General features: G+C 40.4%; 1 protein-coding gene across 2 annotated transcripts in view; it reads right to left on the bottom strand.

Moving 5' to 3' along the window:
- The window catches only part of CPEB4 (cytoplasmic polyadenylation element binding protein 4), a 94,565-nt gene that overhangs the window by 5,116 nt on the left and 69,888 nt on the right, over positions 1–19,561 (bottom strand). Inside the window, exons 8-10 of one of the 2 annotated variants that reach the window (XM_045028541.1) lie at positions 9,297–9,399; positions 7,302–7,351; positions 4,701–5,672 (exon numbers count right to left, since the gene is read on the bottom strand). In XM_045028541.1, coding sequence (XP_044884476.1) covers positions 5,646–5,672; positions 7,302–7,351; positions 9,297–9,399 — 180 coding nt within the window. In that variant the 3' untranslated portion in view covers positions 4,701–5,645. Of the gene's footprint in view, positions 1–4,700; positions 5,673–7,301; positions 7,352–9,296; positions 9,400–19,561 lie in introns of those variants that run through there. The other variant, XM_045028539.1, reaches the window with a different exon arrangement.

The following is a 19,561-nucleotide window of genomic DNA, read 5'->3' as shown; positions in this document are numbered from 1 at the left end:
TGCCCCAGGCACCTGCTTCCTTCGCTGGTGCCTGGAGCCGGCCCTGTATACAGGGTTTACAGTTTGGTTCAATGGCTCTCAGCACCCCCACTACATAAAATGTTCCAGCACCACTGTATATCAACACCAGTAAAGATCTTGGAAGCCAAATTATGTGCTCGGTGACACCTGAGCAACCCCACTGCCTTCAAATGATGTCATTAGTGACATTTGTGCATATCTATGCCTTTCAAATTGTGCCTTCAGCACCACCTCTGCAAACCCATTGAGACTATGCTTGTGCTATGAAGAATGCAGATACAAAAATGAAACCTGCTTACTCACTATATTGACTCTCTTTATATATTCAAACTTATTTTAGTATTAACATTTTTTTTTCTGATTGTTACTCCCATTACCCCTTCAGGGCCAACACAGATAAGGGGCAGCACACTGTACTCCACTCCTTGTGCATTTACAAATAGTATTGTTTATTAAATTCCATGAAGTTATACCTTGCAATACCATAGGTAACTGACTGGAACTAAATAAGGAATTATGCTGAGGATACATGAGACAGAATAGAACCCCTCATTCTGCCTTGGCTCTCCAGGACTGGCAGGTGTAAAAACATCTTTGTCACTAAAAATAAACAGGTATGGTTGTGAATATACACAGGGAATGCACCTACTGAAATTGCACAGTGCCATCATCTGAAAAATGTGGCAACCTGATAAAGAGAAATTGCAGAATTTCCTCCAAAAAGACAGAGGAAATCTCTGTGGCTACTTTAGAAAGTGTAAAAGCCTCATTTTCATTTGAAAATGTTTCTTTGAAAATCGGCAATTCTGATCTTCACAAATAGATATGAAATAGCAGTAATAAGCTTATAAAACTGGGTGCTTCGTGAAAAATTGACATTTTAAAGCTGTCAGCAAGATCCAAAGAGAGAGACACCATTAAGGAAGTGTAAGGGAAAGCAAACTGAAAACAACAAAGCAAACAGTAACTTACAGATTTTACTACAGAGTGAATACGTCTAACATTTCTACCCACACAAAAGCAGATCAATGACTGGCAATAAGAGAAAGCCGCAATATGATCAACAGGAAATTCCATGGGTACACAAGACAATTCTTCTGTCAACAGAAAATGTGCCCCTTTTTATTCCTTTAATAAGAGACCCAGAGTCTATTGTTTTCTATTTCCAGCTGAACAAATCAGAATAGAATTACTGCTTTCATTACCAGTTAACACTAAAGAGGCCTAAGATTTGTAACTGGGTCTCAGATGAAGCATTTCACTACATTTTTAATTTCTGCAACTTGTCAACAAGTTTGTGATAGCTACAAAATAGCCCAACTTCTACACAGTTTAAGAGTCCCAAGCTATACATCATTCTACTCTCAATCTCCATCTTCCCCCAGGGTCTATGATATATTAATGTTTAAGCACATTTTCTTTTTCATTAAATGTATTTCATGCACAAATGCATTTTCTTCACAGTTGTGCACACTACTTTATGTAGTAACATTATTTCCATCAAATATATATTGGAAATCTGGGAGCACAAGAGACCAATGGAAGAGTTTGGAGGTGTGTGGACAGGCAACAGCAATTACTGAGAGGGAAAGGAAAAACCACTGTAGCACTCTGAGAGCTGAAGAACCATGCACTGTCTTCATCAGATCTAATCTCCATGGCACTGTCACCAACTGATTAGTGATTGCTTGTGAATACTTATGGAAAAATCTCACTGGGTTTAATGCTCTTCCAGAGCTTTTTCTCTTTTCCCCAGGATATAAGCTTCCATTTAAAAACCGTTTCATTTGCTACTATAGTTTGGTGCAAAACCTATTCTGCTCAACAAATCAAGGCAATGCTGTCTTGGTTACTGTGCAACCAGTATCCTATCATCATAGTTACATAAATACTTATGCAATTACAATACTAGTCAAAATACAAACTTTGTTTATGTCATTGCAAATATATTTATAAGAACTATAAATAGTTGGCTCCTGTTTTCTTTCATACTTACAGGACCTACCCATACACAAAAAATTACACACACTGCTAAATCAGCTTTAAGCCACCTCCAAAAGGAGCAACAAAACTCAATCACTTGCTAAACTAGAGGTCATACAAAATGTACTGGAAGCCTTGAGGATATACTTAAAAGTTAAAACAGGGAGGTTGCCTACTGGAGGTTTCCCTAAATGCACGGTTCACTGTATATTAATGTCCAGGGTAGCTGAAAATCACCTTGCTATTCTAGTCAAACTCTGCCTAACATCGCAAGCTCTGCTCACAGTCCTAAAGTCTGCTCAAAATCCCATAACAGCTGAATGCTTCTGCTGAAATAATCAGCAAACAGCTAACAATGTTCATTTTTAATTAACATCATTATGGCTAAGTGTTAATATCCTGACTGGGTTTCAGGCTGTAGAATCATGTATGGAGGTGCAGAGGAATCCTGCTGACTGACCATAGTAGCCAGAACAGACATGTACCATTAACTTCACTCAGGAATGCAAAAGACTGATCCACTGCTCTGTAACTACTGTAATCATTTGCACTAGTATAAATTGAATGCAAAGGGGTACCTGCTCAGACCAACCCCTGAATTATACTACCTTAAGACAAATTGCTAACTTTTACAAAGCATCAAGCTTCTCAATACACAAATATGGATAATTACCCATAATTTCATATATCACCTTGCACTGAGCACACGCCAATCTAGATTTCTTATTAAAAAGTCAAAGTAACTGATTTGTAGTTTGAAAAGAAAACTGAAAAATACTATTCCTACCCAGAAACAACAAGATGAAATGGCATTTGCTTCTCTTTTCTGGGGTAACTGTTAAGGGATCTCAGGGGAGGGTCATTTGATTTCTTAACTCTGATCTGCTGCCCTGAGGTTTCACTGTTTATTCCTTGTTCCTTTTAATGAATCTATTTTAAATAATGTATTTCTTCTGGGTGGCAACTCTTTTTTCTTGTTGAAGATGTCATTTGCCTGGTTCACATGGGTATGTTATTACTCAACACAACAGACACTCTCTCATCTACAGTTTACGTTTAGCACTTCAAATTAAGAAACAAAATACTATAACTGGAATATTGTTCACTATGCTTTAGGTGTTTGAGTTGATGTTCATGGTGTGGATTTCACTTTGCATTGGGTCTACATACTGGAGCTGATTCTTCTTTAAACCTGTTTTTTGGAAGTTTAACTCCTTTGATTTCAGTAGAATTACTCCTGTTTATACCAGTGTATTTGAAATCAGGCCACTACTGTCAGAAGCTAGACTTCATTACTGCTCCGATACTGGGCCATACTCAGCACTGCCTTGCAATCCCTTTGTGCTAGCCAAGCTGACACAAAAAGGCTGTAGAACAAGCATAAAGTGCCCCAGAGAATACCCTCAGTGCAAGGGTGCTCTACACCCACGTACCACCCTGGGCATAATGGGCATTCTGGAGTGATCTGGGAGTAGAGTGGAGGCAGAGCACAGGCATGCCAGAGAAGGGAGAGAGGCCATAGCCAACATGAACCCAGGCTGTTTAGTGTCACTGTAAAGATCCACAGAAGCCACACTAAAACTGGGATATAATACTGGGTGCTAAACTAGCTCACCCCAACAGCCCCTGAATAGGGCAGCTTCAAACTACCTTCCTCCTGTCCCTGAATTGACACCTGTGCCAGCAAAAGGTTCGATCTGTCTCCTTGGGCCTGATTCTCCCCAACCATGCACCCTGTGTAGTCATTTACACGTGTGCCCAGTGAGTGCAATATGAGGATAACAACAGCAGCTATTTACACCCACTCCAGGCAGGTATAAATGACTACACAAAGCGCAAAATAGTGAAGAATCAGGTCCATTGTTATGTAGTGTAATTTCTTCCTTTTAAAGTCAATTTAGCACAGCTGTGGAGAGTGAAGCCTGTATTTATTATCCAAAGAACATGAATAGCATGGGCATTCTTCCTTTGCATTACCAGGCTAATATATTTCTCTCCTCCCCAAGAAAGACCAATCATAAAGGTGAAAAAAGTGGTTTAATCTCCAGGGCCCATTCAGTCTGGGCCACTAAGGATGCTAACTGTTAGTAGTAGTTTACTCAGAAATAACCTCAACTCTAGAGCTCACAATCTGGGATTTATTTACATTAAAGAAGCTTCATACAGCTTTTCATATTATCAGAACTGCAGAAATAGAATGACCAACTCATAAACAATAAAAAAAAATTCTGACCCTACATGTCTATTAAGCAAATAGAGAGACAAGATGGGTGAGGTAATATCTTTTATTGGACTAACTTCTCTTGGTGAGAGAGGAAAGCTTTCAAGCTCTGTGTAAGCTCAAAAGCTTGCCTCAGTCACCAACTGAAGTTGATCCAATAAAGGTATTACCTCACCAGCCTTGTCTCTCTAATATCCTGGGATTGACACAGCTACAACACCACTGCGTAATTAGCAAATATCAAGGGACATACAAACTTTTACTCTTCCTGAAAAAATGATCATGTGCTCATCTGAATGTTTTTCTTTTTCCCCAAGCTGAAATGTCAACTATTTTGAGTAACATTACAATATTATTCCACAACAAATCACTGTTCATAATGAGAACTTTAATGCCAGAGTACTCAATCAAAAAGGTACAGTCTAGTTATTTACTTGCAGTTTATCATTAAGAAAACTGAGCTTAAACCCTCCCAAGTGCTTTGCTGCTTGATGATACAACCACTAGCATGTTATTAAAGCTCAGTGCTGCTGAAATTCTAGTCATTATATCTGCAAATGCTGAGACATTTTGAAATGAAAAACTGTTCTTTCATAAGAACAAGAAAGGTCTAAGAATGACAGATAAATGTTTTATCTATAGAGAGGAAATACACACACAGAAAAATTATTTTTGCAATCTCCTTGTTCCATTTACACAATTCACCAATTAAAAAGGCTTCACTAGTCAATCAAAACTCCAAGTTTAAGGTTCTATAACACAGGAAAATCACCTCATGTTACTATTAAGGACACCCAGATAAACAATAAATTTATGTGGTTGATGATGAATGATGAGGCTGAGAGGATTCACCTGGATTCTTATTTGAAATAATTGCTGAGATTCGTGTATTAATGGATGAATAAACAGAAAGGTGATTGTACGTTATTTTAATATAATATCATAAAAAATATTTAAATCAATAGAATGCAAGTGGTTCATTCATTTTAGACAGGTATCTTGTATGAAATTTTATTTTACTAAACACATGTTTGTTAACAATTCTGACAAGCTGCTGATTATGCAATATATATATTTATAATATAATTAACGTAAAATATTACTATTCTTTTGAATGCAAACCATCACACTATAATGTTCATTAAAAAGTCTGCAAAAATGAACAATGACTAAGTGATATATTATGCTTAATAAGGATTTCAACAAAACAATACTCTGTAACTGAAAAATTTAATTGAACCCATATTAAAATGTAGCTCTCCAAGCTAAAATACTAGACAGACAAACTATATACTCTGATCCAACACTCACTGAAATCATTGTTAGTCTTTTCATTAATGTCAGATGGATGTTAGATCAGATCTAAAATGAACACTAATTCAATGCAACACTTGAAACTAAATCTTCATTTACTTCTTTGCTACACCCATCCAAAGATGGACTCATCCTAAAGAAAAAAAGATGACAAAACTGAAGCAATTTCTTTTAATATAAAAATACATGCAACAATTAGATTAGTTATATAGTATATGACAAATGCTAACGGCTTTATTCAGATTCCTTTAATTTACACTTGAGAATTCTAAAAATGCTGCTGTTCAATAAAAAGACTTATCACATACATATTGGTTCTGATCCCTAGCCCCATTATGTCTCATTTGCAATGCTCCAGCAGCACAAAACAGATTTAAATATGGTTTAAGTGGCCTGCTGAGGCCTCCCCTGGTATTAAAATCCTCCAGTACTATATAACCAGCATAGCTATCCCTATACATCACCCTTTCACAGCCGCCAAACTAGGGGTTGTATTTGGGGAAACATAGCATGGCCGGAGTGCTGCTATGCTCCTGTAATCATTGGCTACTGGAATGGCCCCTTGAAGCTATTACAGACAGATGCAAATTAGAACAACTCTGAGGCTGCTCAAAGTTGCAGCACAGCCAAACTGACCTCTGGGCATTCCCAGGATTAAGAATAGATTATTAGAGGGGTGTAGTGATATGGTAAAGTCATTGTGCAACCCCTCCAATCAGATCCTGCACTACCCAGAGCTAGATCAGACCAACAGTCTAGTCCACTGTATTTAGAATTATATCTATTTAACTGATGACCCGAATATTATGACTAAAGCAAACATACATCTTTATATGACACTGCACTTATGTTATTCAAAATACTGATACTACATACTATGGCATTTGATAATATTTAACTTTTATATTTATATACCAGGTAACTCCTTGAAGAGAGCAACAAAGAGTCCTGTGGCACCTTATAGACTAACAGCTATGTCAGATGGATTTCCATTCCATACGGCTACGTGTGTCTGACGCAGTGGGTATTCACCCACAAAAGCTTATGCTCCAATATGTCTGTTAGTCTATAACGTGCCACAGGACTCTCTGTTCCTTCTTACAGATCCAGACTAACATGGCTACCCCTCTGATCCTTGAAGAGAGGACTCATATTAATTTAGTGAGCCTAAATATGTAAAACAAAGTAATTCCAAAATGTCTACAATTCTGGCTTCTGCACTTCAATTATCTATTTAAAATATGTGCTTCAGCAGATCTTTAAAAAGTACAATGACCCATATTTATTACACGTTATAGCTAACTATTGGTGCACTAAAGGAGAAAGAGCTCAATGAAACCTTTCCCATGCTCCTGCACAGGGGCATGTATAAACAGCATCAGAGAGCTGGGTGGCTGCAAGCACCACCAGCAAACTAGAAGTCCCAGAGAGGGTTTGAGCAGAATGGGTCACAGCCATTGCCACCCACACACACTGGCAGAAATGAACCAGGCAGTAAAAGGTATAGCAAGAGCTGCTTCCCAGTCTTTCAGAGGTATACTGCACTGCTGCTGATGGTGGCTGATACTCGTACTCCTCTTCCCAAGCATGGTTCAGACCCTTAAAATATTTATATTTGAGCTATATATTTAATAGACTACAGTATTTTATAAAAATGTCATGCTTTTATATCTTTTAACAATATCTTTATGCATATATTTTTGATTTTACTAAAAACTTATTTTGCCATTTGAACTTGTTTGGCATTTAACTGACTACTTACTCTGTCCATGCAGGAAGCCTCATTCTGTGAGCTTTGGTTCACATCACTGCCTATGGAAAAATACAATGTGTAGGCACAGTGACATCATTTTCATTTGTACTGTATCTGATTCTGATTGCTAGTTTTCCACTGAAGAAATATGTAGCATTAAAACTGCAAAAAACTTTCATCTTTCAATAAAACTAACCACAGAGATAATAAAATGCAAGATTAATTTGTTAGTTGTATTAATCTAGTTTCAAAAATTGTAAAGCAAAAGTGAAGCTAGTGAAATCACAATTAAAGCTTAAGAAAAACAAGTTGCAGTTAGGACTGAGGATAGCATAAAGTTTGTTTTGGTAGATGCAAATTATACCTAAAGATAAATGATGTTATCTAACCCCTGATGATAAAAGAGACAACTGAAAACACAGGTGAGAAGTAAACAGCCCATGTCCCTTCATTCCTGAAATAAACACAAGCCTCTTGGGAAAGCTCATAGCACCATCCCCTTAACAAATGGAAGACTAAATTAGCAGCCCTAATTTTAAAAGGCTCTAAGTCCAACAAGATCTTTCTCTAACATATGACTGCATCCCAAAGCTCTACTGCATGCTCAGTTTCTCCTTCTCTCTGGTTATGTAAGACATCTTTTAAAAAATTAAACTAGGGAAGTTATTTTTCTTGTATAAGTGCCAAATCCTTCAGCCCAAATAAAGGCTGTGCAAATGAACACCCACAATGATTCAGGTGAGAAAAGGAGGAATAAGGTGTGGAAAAGCTATGTATGGGGTCCACAGCTTTCACATACTGAGGAGCACAGCTTTACACTGGCCTTGAGGGAAAGTCTACAGAAGATGGAGATATCACAGACATGGCCAGTGGAACAACAATAAATATCTTCCAGCCAAAACCCCTCCCACAGAAAGGGAATGCAAAGGCCTGAAAAGAGGATTCTATGCCTGACCTCTGTCCAACTCTCATATTCAATGCCCGCTTACATGTGTTTGCAAAGAGGAGAGACAGTGGGCATAAGTCAAATACAATCCTATAGTTGTATATTTATTGTGTACATTATATTAAGGCAAACAAATAAGCAATAAACATATATTGGAACCATATATGTGTAAAATTCATATAGATAAAATATACAAAGGTTTACTAACAGAAGCCACTAACAATGGCTTACAACTATTTTGGTATATACCTTGTCCTCAGAGCATAAGAAAAACTTCTATTAATACTAATGTGAGCTAAGCAGACACACTGAGAGAATATGCCACTTTTAATTTAACTGATAATATTTAATGGATTGGTAAATTCTCTTTCCTAAAACTAATCAAATTGACAAGCCGGAAATTCCAATTTTGTTTGTTAGGCTTATACTGTATTGCCTTAAATTGTAGTAGCAGCTATAAGAACTTTAACTGAAGTTGCATCTACTCAGTGTGTCAGCTTTAATTCCTGAGTCATTTTCCACTAATGAAATAGCTGTGGTCAAGCCACAACTTGAGGATGAAGGTTGTTAGTTATGTTAAATTAGGTTACAATTCACATATGTGGGAGCTAATTGACTTAAGAGTTACATGAAGTCAAACTATTTCCAATTTTATACTGCAGGTGAAAAAAAATTATTAATCTTAAAGTATTTCCTTTAACTAGTACAGGCATCTGTGAACAATAGTTTCATTACATATTTTACATGGTCAGAAAAATGTGCAGACTCCACTCGCTTTTACATTCATGTTTTTCATATTGTACAGTGTAGTAAAGAGCTACTGCCACCATCCCCTTCCAATTACACACACTTACTACAAGACTCTCAATGGAACCAAAGGGAAGTTCAAACACAGGTAACAGTGACCAAGTATGCAATAAAATCCATAATTTGTGAAAGCATATCACCCAAAAGTAACAATTTAATGGACCCCAAATCTGGAGCTCTTAAGTCAATGCATATGTATTAAGAACCTATTTGTATTCTCTAATGCATTACATTATTGGTTCATTACCTACCTTCAGTATTAAACTGACGGCAAGTCAACAGTCTGCCTCTAAATTTTTCATTTTCTTCAAGCATTTTTGAAATTACTTTCAACACTCCACGAAAGACTTCAGACTAAAAATAAAGGAAGAACATTCTCAATGAACAGTGTCAAAAAGTTTGTTTTTAAAATCTCCTCTCAAATAGGATTTTGAATTTTCCAGTGCTGAACATTCAAGGGTAGTCAATCTGCTTTGTTTGCAACTCTAGTAATTGACTAGATGTATGAACATAAACACATTTATTTAACAAGTCTAAAATCAGTGTTTGGATTAATCCTCTGTATTTTTCATTCACCCTTTCTTCCCTGGATCTCTCATTACCCAGCACCTGTGATCCTGTCCTTGCAGAGGAGAACTGGATGTGACTCCCTCTGGGGCCATTAAAGTCTCTTCAGGGTCAGCCAGAAGGGGAATACATGAGAGAGATGCAAGATGATCCTTTTCCCCAGTAGGGGTCAAGCACATTCCCTTCCAGTCCCTTGCCTGAAGTACAATTTAGACCTAGCACTCAGATTCCAGCATGACAATGACCTGATCTGTTCTGATATATCAATATTAATTACTTTTATGTTATCTACTGACCTTTTCAGTTGAAAAATGTACAAAATTCCCTCTGTAACTGGCACATTTCAAACTGGCATCATAACAAATACCAAAACTGAAGTACTAACAAATTCAGATTTGCTAACACATAAAAAATAGGAGATTACAGGATCTAAATTGCTATAACATGCTAAAGTTATGGTGATATTTGGACCATGCACTGTGAAACTGGTTTAAATCTAATAATTCCTTCTTCATCAAGCTTCACTGCTAAAATGTAAAATATATTCCTTGTTCTTCTTGGCGACTATTTAATGAACTAGAAGAGACAGTGTAGCAAGTGTTAAATGCACCTTTGAAGTCAGTTTTCTCCTTGTTTTAAATCATGTATCTGTGACATTACTGTATTATATTATAGCTGATTTATTTGTACCTCACATATGGCAAATCTCATGAGTTACCATTTTAAAAAATGTCTCTTTAACATCAAGCATTGGGTGAACTAGTCAACAGTACCAGAAATACATTTGTGAAACAGAATGTAATTTTGCACTTCTACTAATATAATATTAATAGCCAAATGTTGCTCTCACTTCTCTCTTCCCTAAGCAACCCCATTACCTAAAATATATAAGTAGGGACAGAATTTGGCCCTTATGGGCTTAATCCAGCAAGGTGTGGTGCATTCTGACCCTGACCCAGCAAAGCATTGCTGGGGTGACCATGGGCAGCGAGTTCTATGGGTCTGTGGTGCCTGGGCACCAGGCCTCAGCCCCACCTTCTACCCTCAGGTACCCCCCCATCGCCTGGGCCATTTAAAATCTCCCAGGGCCCCCACTCGCCACCAGCAGCACAGAGGAGCTGAGCAGCTTCCTACCTGCTCGCTCCACGTGGCTGCTGGCCCCTCTCTGTGGCCACTGGGTGGGGTGGGTGTGTCCCACCCCAAGCGCCCCTGTAGCCAATAAGAAGCTACAGGGGCAGTGCCTGGGGGCAGCAGCACACAGAAGCCCCCTGGCCCACCCTGCCTAGGAGCCTCAGGTAAGTGTTGCAACTCCCACCCTGCCCTCTGGCCCCAAACATCCCTTCCCCCAAATTTCCTCCCAGAGCCTGAACCCCCACCCCTTTCCCACACACACCCCTCCCATCCCCAAACTCCCTCCCAGAGCCTTGGCAGGTGGGGGATGGAGCTTGGGGGGGCAGGCTCTGGGCATTCTGGGCACCACCAAAATTTCTACAAACCTGCTGCCCCTAGCTGGTCAGGGTCATTTAAATCAAAGGAACTACTGGTGTTCAAGTTAAGCACATGCTGAAGTACTTTCCTGGACTGGGGCCAGAATTCTCAGATCTTGCAGATTTAAACTCTAAAGGGGTGAAGATACTGCTATTTTTCATTCCTACAAGTGAAACTTCCTATACTATTAAAGTATTGTTTCATCCTTTTGCATCTCTCACACCCACTCTTTCTTACACACATATACAGTGCAAGCAGGAGTTTATCTTTTAAAATGCTAATGCTTTCATTCATTTTAGTCCCATATTTTATACCTTTTCCTTTTTCCGTTTTATTACTTTATTAACAACTTTAGAAGTGAAAGGGAATCCAAACTTATCAGCCTGATTCATTTGAAGCCCACCTAAAAGAAAAATTAAAAGAGCTTGAATGTATCAAACTAGTGAGGATTCTCCATCCCTCCATGTTACAGTATTCATTTCAGGCACTGGCAGACTTTCATATCACATAATTCTGATTATCACCTTGATTTTTCTTCCATTACAATTACTAGCATCTGCTATCTCAAGCTGCTTAAGAAAGAGATTAATACTCTATAACAATTGAAAGTGTAGACAGGCATTCAGGTGACATACCATTGGTTTCTAGTTCTCATTTTTCTTGATAGTATCCACTAAAATCCTGTTTGAGCTGAAGTGAAGATGGTAATCAGTACTGTGATACTGAAGTCTGATATCTCACTTGCTCCTAGTACTAAAACTATTTTGGCAGACCAGTACAAATATATTCAATGAAGATTTCACCTTTGTACTCAAATTAAGTTGAGTACTTTCTCACAAATTCTATTAACTGATCTTACTGGTGATAAGTGATAGCAAATAATAGACTAGATAATAAACTAGTAGAACTGTTGTCTTTATTTCTGAAATACAAAGTAATGGATAATCTGGATCTATCATCCTTAAAGGTTTTTGGCTTCCTAGGGTTAACAGTTCTGTACAATTAAGAAACAGCCTCCTAGTTCTTCCTCAAGGTCCATGCTCTCATCTTGAGAGCTGAGACAAGTTCTCAATTTCCATTCCAATTTATTTTGTGCAGCAAAACTGATCTTTTTAGCAACACAGCAGGAAAAGTTTTTTTTTTAAAGTTAATAAAGGGACACCTATCCCCATCTCATTTGGGCCCAGACACAAAGAAAAATAACACTGAGACATGCATGGAGGTGAGCTTGAGTATTCCAACGGCACTATTCCATCTGGAGTCCAGGCAAGGTCGGAGAGGATCCAGGAGCTGAAGACAGATCACACCAACTGCTAGGGATGGATTTCAGTGACCCTGGTCCCTGTTCTGCTGGGTGAGGAATGTGGACGGCTGAACAGCGAGAGGACAAAGCTGCCTTCACCCCTGACAGGGGGCGGGACCTTCGCCATTCACCAGTGTACGGGGTCTGGTGCAAAAGTGTGTTTGGGGTTTGTCACTTTCCATTCACCTCTGGAGAATGTTATTCTCCCTCCCAGGGTACTAAGGTGACCAGACTGCAAGTGTGAAAAGTCGGGACGGGGGTGGGGAATAGGAGCCTACATAAGAAAAAGACCCAAAAAATCAAGACTGGCCCTATAAAATCAGGAGATCTGGTCACCCTAACTCCCACACCCCCAGCGCCAAGTTTTGTTGCTCCTGGCGCAGGGGGAGGATCCCTCAGTGCGTGTGGAAGACCCGGGCAGTTACTAGCCACACAACGGGGTGGGGGACACTGGCGCCTCCCGACCCAGCCAAAGAGCCAGAGGCGCTGACCCTCATCGCCACGTAACTCGAGAGGCCAAGCCACGGGCACGCGGCGCAGCGCCGCCTGGGCACTTGCGCTGCGCTCCGCCCGTCCCGTCTCCAGGGTGGCGCGTACCGTAACGCTGGCTGGCGCGGGGCGCGAGGGCGGGGCCGCCGGCTCTGCTCTGTGTGCACCGCAGCCCCGGCCCGCCCTCCCGGAGACTGGGGGCTCCCCCTGCCTGGCCACCCTGGCTCGGGCCCTGGGCGGCAGCACACGACGCAGCTCCCCCCGGACCGGTGCCCGGCGGGATTGGGAACCGGGGGCTTCCGCGACCTTCCCTGGGAACGGCACCCGCCTCGCCCCTCAGCGCCCCCCGTCTCCGGCTCAAAGCGGAAGTAGAGGACAGATCTCTGTCTACGACACCGGAAGCGGCGGCCTTCTCCTCACGGCGCCTATGGCCGCCGCCATATTGGATCACGGAGCCGCAGCGGTGGGTGCCGAAGCTGTTCACGTAAACTATTCGCATGCGCTCCCGGCCAGAACGGGGCTTCATCCTCGAGGGACACTGAGGCGGGCGCGCCCGCTCTTCTAACACGCGGCTCGGGGGACAGCTCTAGGCCAGACCAACCGAGAAGAGCGAGCGACAGACCATTGGGGGAGAGTGACCCGCTTGGAAGAGCCCACTGGGTTTGGGCGGGAGAGCTGTTTGGGCGAGCCCACTAGGATTGGAAGTGAGAGACCGATGGGATTGGTCGGGGGGGTGGTTAGGCCGCTGGATTTGGGAGTGACTCGTTTAGAAGAACCCATTGGGAAGGGGGGGGGGAGACCACTGGGAGTGGCAGTGTCCCTTCAGAGGGGGAAGCTGGAATTCTGGGGAGTCCGTTACAAATTGAGGGATGGCCTGGAGAAAGCCCATTCAGATGGGTGGGGAGAGGCAGGGTAGCTATACTGTGCCCTTACCTGGGCGGGGTCTGCAGCTGCTTCCTGCGCTGAGCCAGGTCTCAGCCCTGTGGCCTGGAGTCTGTATTGTGCTACTGGGGGGACTGGACAATCAGCTTAGCAGTTGCATACAGGACTCAATTCTAAGTTCTGTGCTATGGCTTGCAGATTCGCCAGATAATAAACCATTTTCTTAACTGTACGTGGGTAACAAGTGTGTTAGCATGTAATAACAGGTCACAGTTGAATCACGGTGACTAAGGGAGGAATTCAGTACAAGCGGTATTGCAAAACTGCCATGAAAACTTGACAGAGCAGCAACAAAATCCACACACCCACCTTTGCCATGATGCTGCTGTTGATGGAAAAGCTAGTCATAGTTTACTCGCTTGTCAAAATATTGCTCACCCTGATAGAATCAGATTCTGCGAGGTTGAATCTGATTCATGTTATTTAAGGCTTTGTTCAAAGTTTATCACCACCTCGAGTCTGGTTCTTATGTTACCACCACCTGTAGACATACTGATTTATTTTATGTATATATTTTGATTTATAATGGTATCAACTGACATCTTTTTTGCTGTGGACGCATTTATAGAATGTTAAAATTCACCCGTATAATCCAATAAACTTGACCCTAGCCTGCTGTGATTGTTAATTAGTGCAGTTTTCATTTGCCCAAGCTACAAGTGGAAATACAGATTTAACCTGTGTGTAGGTTTCTGCCCAAATTTGTTTTAAAGTGTGGTATTCCCAGTGCAACCACGGTCAAAAGGTTGCATGATGCAGTACTGAGAAGATTCCCATTCAATTCTGAATCTGTTACATTTGAAAATGTTCTAATATGCAGTTGTGGGTTTTGCCACTTATCAGACTTTTCCAGAACAGATGGGATTTTCAACAGCACATAAAAGCACAATCCCATTGACTTTTGCTTAGTCATGTAAGCATTTTGAAAATACCAATGAATATTATTTCTTAGAGAGTTGAGGCATTTAATTGGTCACAAGAACAAAAAAATTACAAGTTAAACTGAACAATATTGGGTAAACTCTTCCCATAGTATTTTTAATGTGACATGAGACTTATAATGTAAAATATGCTGAAAATGTATTGGTTTTTCTTGCAGCCTGATCCATGGTCCAGTGAAGCTAAAGGTCATTACATTGACTTCAGTGGATTTTGGATGAGACCTATGATTCCTAAGTTTTAAAGGCCATTTTAATAGTACCTGGACTGTCAAAATAAACTGTACAGTTGAAAGGAAAGTGTGGGTCAGAAATATTCCACAAGATGGCAGCCTTACCTATGTAAAAGACACCATTTAAATTAAATCAGCGTTGCTGTGGGAACCAGAGGATGAAATAATTAAAGACAATAAATCCTTCCCCAAGGTATCCAGGATTTTCTGCTATTTTATACATTGTAGATAAAGGGCATTTTGTGCGTGTGTGTACGTGTGCATGAAAAAGAGGAAACAACCTGTGGAAACAGCCTATTTTGCCCAAAATAATATTTATTTTCCCATGATAATTGCAGTTGTTATGGCCTCCAGATACACATACAATAAAAATGAGATCATGTGCTTGTACAATTATCAGCTGAACTACTATCAATGAATTTAAAAAAACAACCTCCCCATCACATCAAACAAACAGACAGGTAGGGTTAGTAAAGTTCCTGATGAGTTAACAAACTTGAGTTCTGTCAATTCCAAGATTTGAGGGCTGTTCCATTAAGAATGCTCCGATCTCAGAGTGCAAATCTAGGACTGTCTGGTGAGAGAGTATAAGGAAGGGTTCTGATATACAAGGGTCCCAAGCCATGTAAGCAGGCATTTCTCCCAACTGATAAACATTAGTAGCACCCATTTTGATTATAGAACTGTTTTACACTTAACATGAAAACTTGATGATGCATATTTTTGCCTATGAGTTCAGTTTGCCAGCTAGCACTCAACATCCCTCCTATGGTCCCTTCAATAGCTCTGTGGATGACAGTTATAAGAGGCTTGCCAAATGGATGGTATGGTCAGCATCTGTACTTTATGCTGCTCTTTCATCTTCGCTGATTCCAATGCATATCCTTCATGTGACAAGTTCTATCCATCCTTCTCACCAACATGTTGCCGGAAGCAAACTTGATTTTGATAGAAACCTCTATCCAGCACCCCATTTTGCATCTGCTGTTTTTTCCAGGCAAAACTGATGCCATATAAAGTCTTGACAGTTTTGCAGGTGCAAAATGGGAGAAGTGGGAAAACTAACCTGTTTTTAGATATTCAGATTTCCTCCTTCACAAGGGGCTGTGTTAGTTTAGTTATTAACCATTGTTTTTCCGTCCTAAGTTTCTAGTACAGCATAGGTTTTCACTAACCTTTTTGCTAATGTATATAGGAGCAGTGCAAACTCCCCATGTTTTGTGATCACTATTTCTCAGCCAGAAAATTTCAGTGAAGTAATTTCCATCTAATTATTTACCATTTGACAGTGTTTGTGGGGAAAGCCCACAGCTGAGATTACAGGATCTTTCTTCTGCAGGAGTCATAGCGGTGTGGAGAGTTGTTTAACACATGCATGCAAACTGCAGCCATGATGGACTCCATGTAGTATGATGGCTGCATCCAGCTGGGAGACATTTGCTCTGGTGAGCTCTTTCATCCTCTTTTAGTTGGAGGCTGCATGCAGCAGAGCAGAGCGCTGATTATAAGCACCAGTGATGCAGCTCTGTTTAGGGTCTGAGGCTTAGGTTTGCCGCCACTTACATATATTCCATAGAGGGAATAGCAATAGCCACACTAGTTTTGACTTGGTCAGTGGTGTTGGTCTAATAATTATTTCTATAGGAACAAATGTAAGAAAGTGTTTTATCAACCCATACAACACAGGAAATTTATATCTGAATAGAATCATAGGACTGGAAGGAACCTCGAGAGACCATTTAGTCCAGTCCCCTTCCCTCACGGCAAGACTAAGTATTATCTAGACCAGCGGTTCTCAAACAGTGGGTTGGGACCTCATTTTAATAAGGTCACCAGGACTGGCTTAGACTTGCTCTGTCTTGGGACCAAAGCCTGAGAGCTTCAGCCCTGGACATCAGGACTCAGGGACCCTGCCTGTGGCTGATGCCCATGGGCTTCAGCTTTGGCCCCCTCCACCAGGGGCTCAGGCTGGCTCAGGCTTCGCTCCTGGGGTTGTGTAATAATTTTTATTGTCTGAAGGGAGTCACAGTCCAATGAAGTTTGAGAACCCCAATCTAGACCATCCCTGACGGGTGTTGGTCTAACCTGCTCTTAAAAATCTCCAATGATGGGAGATTTTACTCCCTAGGCAATATTGTCTCATTTGTTCCCCTGTACTCCCCTATTCTCTCTATCCATCTGCTATCTCTTGTCTTAGATTTAGATTGTAAAATCGTTGGGGGCAGGGACTCCATGTTTACATGGACCCTAATATGATGGGGTCCTAGTCCATTACTAGAGCTCCTAGGCACTTCAGTAATACAAATAATAATTATGTTATACACAGATTCTGGAGAATCTCAGCTTTAATTTTTTTGAAGTAAATTTCTAGCACAAATGGTTGTGAAGAAAGCCTTCCATATTGGAACCAAGTGTAAACCAGTGCAGTGTTGCCAGTCTAATACAGTAGTTCTGAGAGGTGAGAACACACCCACGCATGCGCATGCGCACCCCCCTCTCTTTTCTGGTTTATCTTGTTACAGCATGAACTAATATCTTTTCTACATGCAAAAGTTGTACTATTTTAACTATACCAGCTAAAGCAGTACAAACTCCTAGTGTAGGTGGAGTTACGTTTTATACTGGTATAGCATTGCCATACGGGAAGGGGAATGATCTATTCCAGTATGAGGCACCTTTGTACCAATATAACTGCATCCACACTAGGGTGGCTACTGGTATAACTATACTGGTTAAAAAAAAATCACTCCCCTAACCAAAATAGCTGCACTGCTACAAAATGGGTGTGTAGACAAGGCCTTCAGCCTAATAAAGACACTGATGCTCAGCCTTGCCTCTTTCAGTTCTATTCATGGAACAGGGGAAAGGGCGACTGTGAAAGGGGCAGGAATTAGGAGTTGCTGTGAGAAAGGAAAAGCAATGAGTATAAAAGAAAGACAACAATAGAAAAGAAAGAGAGGAAACAACAGAGAAAGAAGAGAAACAAAGGGCAGAACTAGCAGTTGGCCAAAGGGAGGTAAGGGTATATTCTCCCACTAAGTGATGCTGAACATGACAAAGGTACTGAACAAATAATAAACATTTATTTAGTACATAAAAGCCTGAACCTCCCCTGGATCTTTCTGCAAATCTCCTATTAAATAAATGGGCCCATGGACTATAACCAAAACTGGAATTCAGCCCTCACCTCACAAGAAGTTTAACACCTCTGGTTTAGAAGTTTATGGGTAGGCTTAGAGGGATTAGATTATTGGTAAATGTCGATTTCACCAAACACACACAAACTGACAAAAAATATTTCCATCGCTAATCTAAACATACAGATAGGCAAAGAAAAATGCTGCTTGAAAACTTGGTTTGATTTAAGGCTATTTATTTACTTGGTATATTTTGTCATGATTTTGACAGTTTGTGTTTTAATGGTTATAAAACTTGAAGTTTTTGAATCGCAATATCTACTGTAATTAAATAACTGTCCAGACCTCCATAAATTTTTCACAACTGTGGAAATTTAAATAAAAATTGGTAAAATGCTTAAAAATGAACATAGATATTATTTTAAAAAAAAATCAAATTCTGCCAAGCCTGCCTTATCAGTAATATAATAAGGGAAGAATACCGAAGTCAAGTGAAACAGCAGGGGAATTTAGATAGACAAAATGATCACCAAAACTGAATATATCTAAGGCAGTGTTTCTGAACTTTTTTGACACTAGGAACCAGCTTGCTGCCTTCCTAAATTGTCAGGGAGCTCTCAGGGTCCATGGCCCAGTCCTTGAGAGATACTGATCTAGGGCACCACGGTTAACATTTTAGGGAAGTAGCTGTGGTCCATTAGTTAAAGCAGAAGACAGAGTCAGGACTACAGTTCTGTTCCCAATTTTATCATAGAGTTTGACACACCTTGGATAAATTACTGGTATTTAACCTCTCTCTGCTTTAGTTTCCAAATTTCCAAAGTGAGGATAATGATGCTTTCCCTCTATTTACATCTGTGGGGGCTGGAGTGCTAAGATTTATTACTGTTTGTCTTGGAAAAAATGTGATGAGATCTTCAGTGACCTCACAAGTGGTCAAATTAATTTTGACAAGAGGCACAACACTGCACTGCTATTCTTAACACTATCCTGGGAGCAGTGCTTGGGTATAGTTTCAGAATGTGAATCACTAAATCACCAGCTCTATATTTGGCAGTATACTGGGTTTTCCAGGGCCTTCTGTTCAAGTACCAAAAGTCTGAGTTATCTTAGCTTGTGAGATCTGATATGATCACAGCCCCAAACTTGGCTGCTGGCTAATGTTGTATAGAAACCTGTGCCATCAATACATCTGATGGATATATGAGATGATTTCATTTGATAACAGTAATAAATATCAGTGAGTACACTTGTTCCTTAGCCCCACATACACCTTGTTTAACCATGAAAGGTCTTCCCAGTACTGTTTCAAATTCTTACAGTCACATATTTCTCAGATGACATAAGGATGATGCCAAAAGAGAACAGAGCGGAGCATCTGTCTCGGGAGCTAGCTCTGCAAAGAAAATTATAGCAATC

Source organism: Mauremys mutica, chromosome 8 (genome assembly GCF_020497125.1).
Source record: "Mauremys mutica isolate MM-2020 ecotype Southern chromosome 8, ASM2049712v1, whole genome shotgun sequence".
Taxonomy (NCBI): Eukaryota; Metazoa; Chordata; order Testudines; family Geoemydidae; genus Mauremys; species Mauremys mutica.
This window is presented reverse-complemented; position numbering and strand designations above follow the sequence as displayed.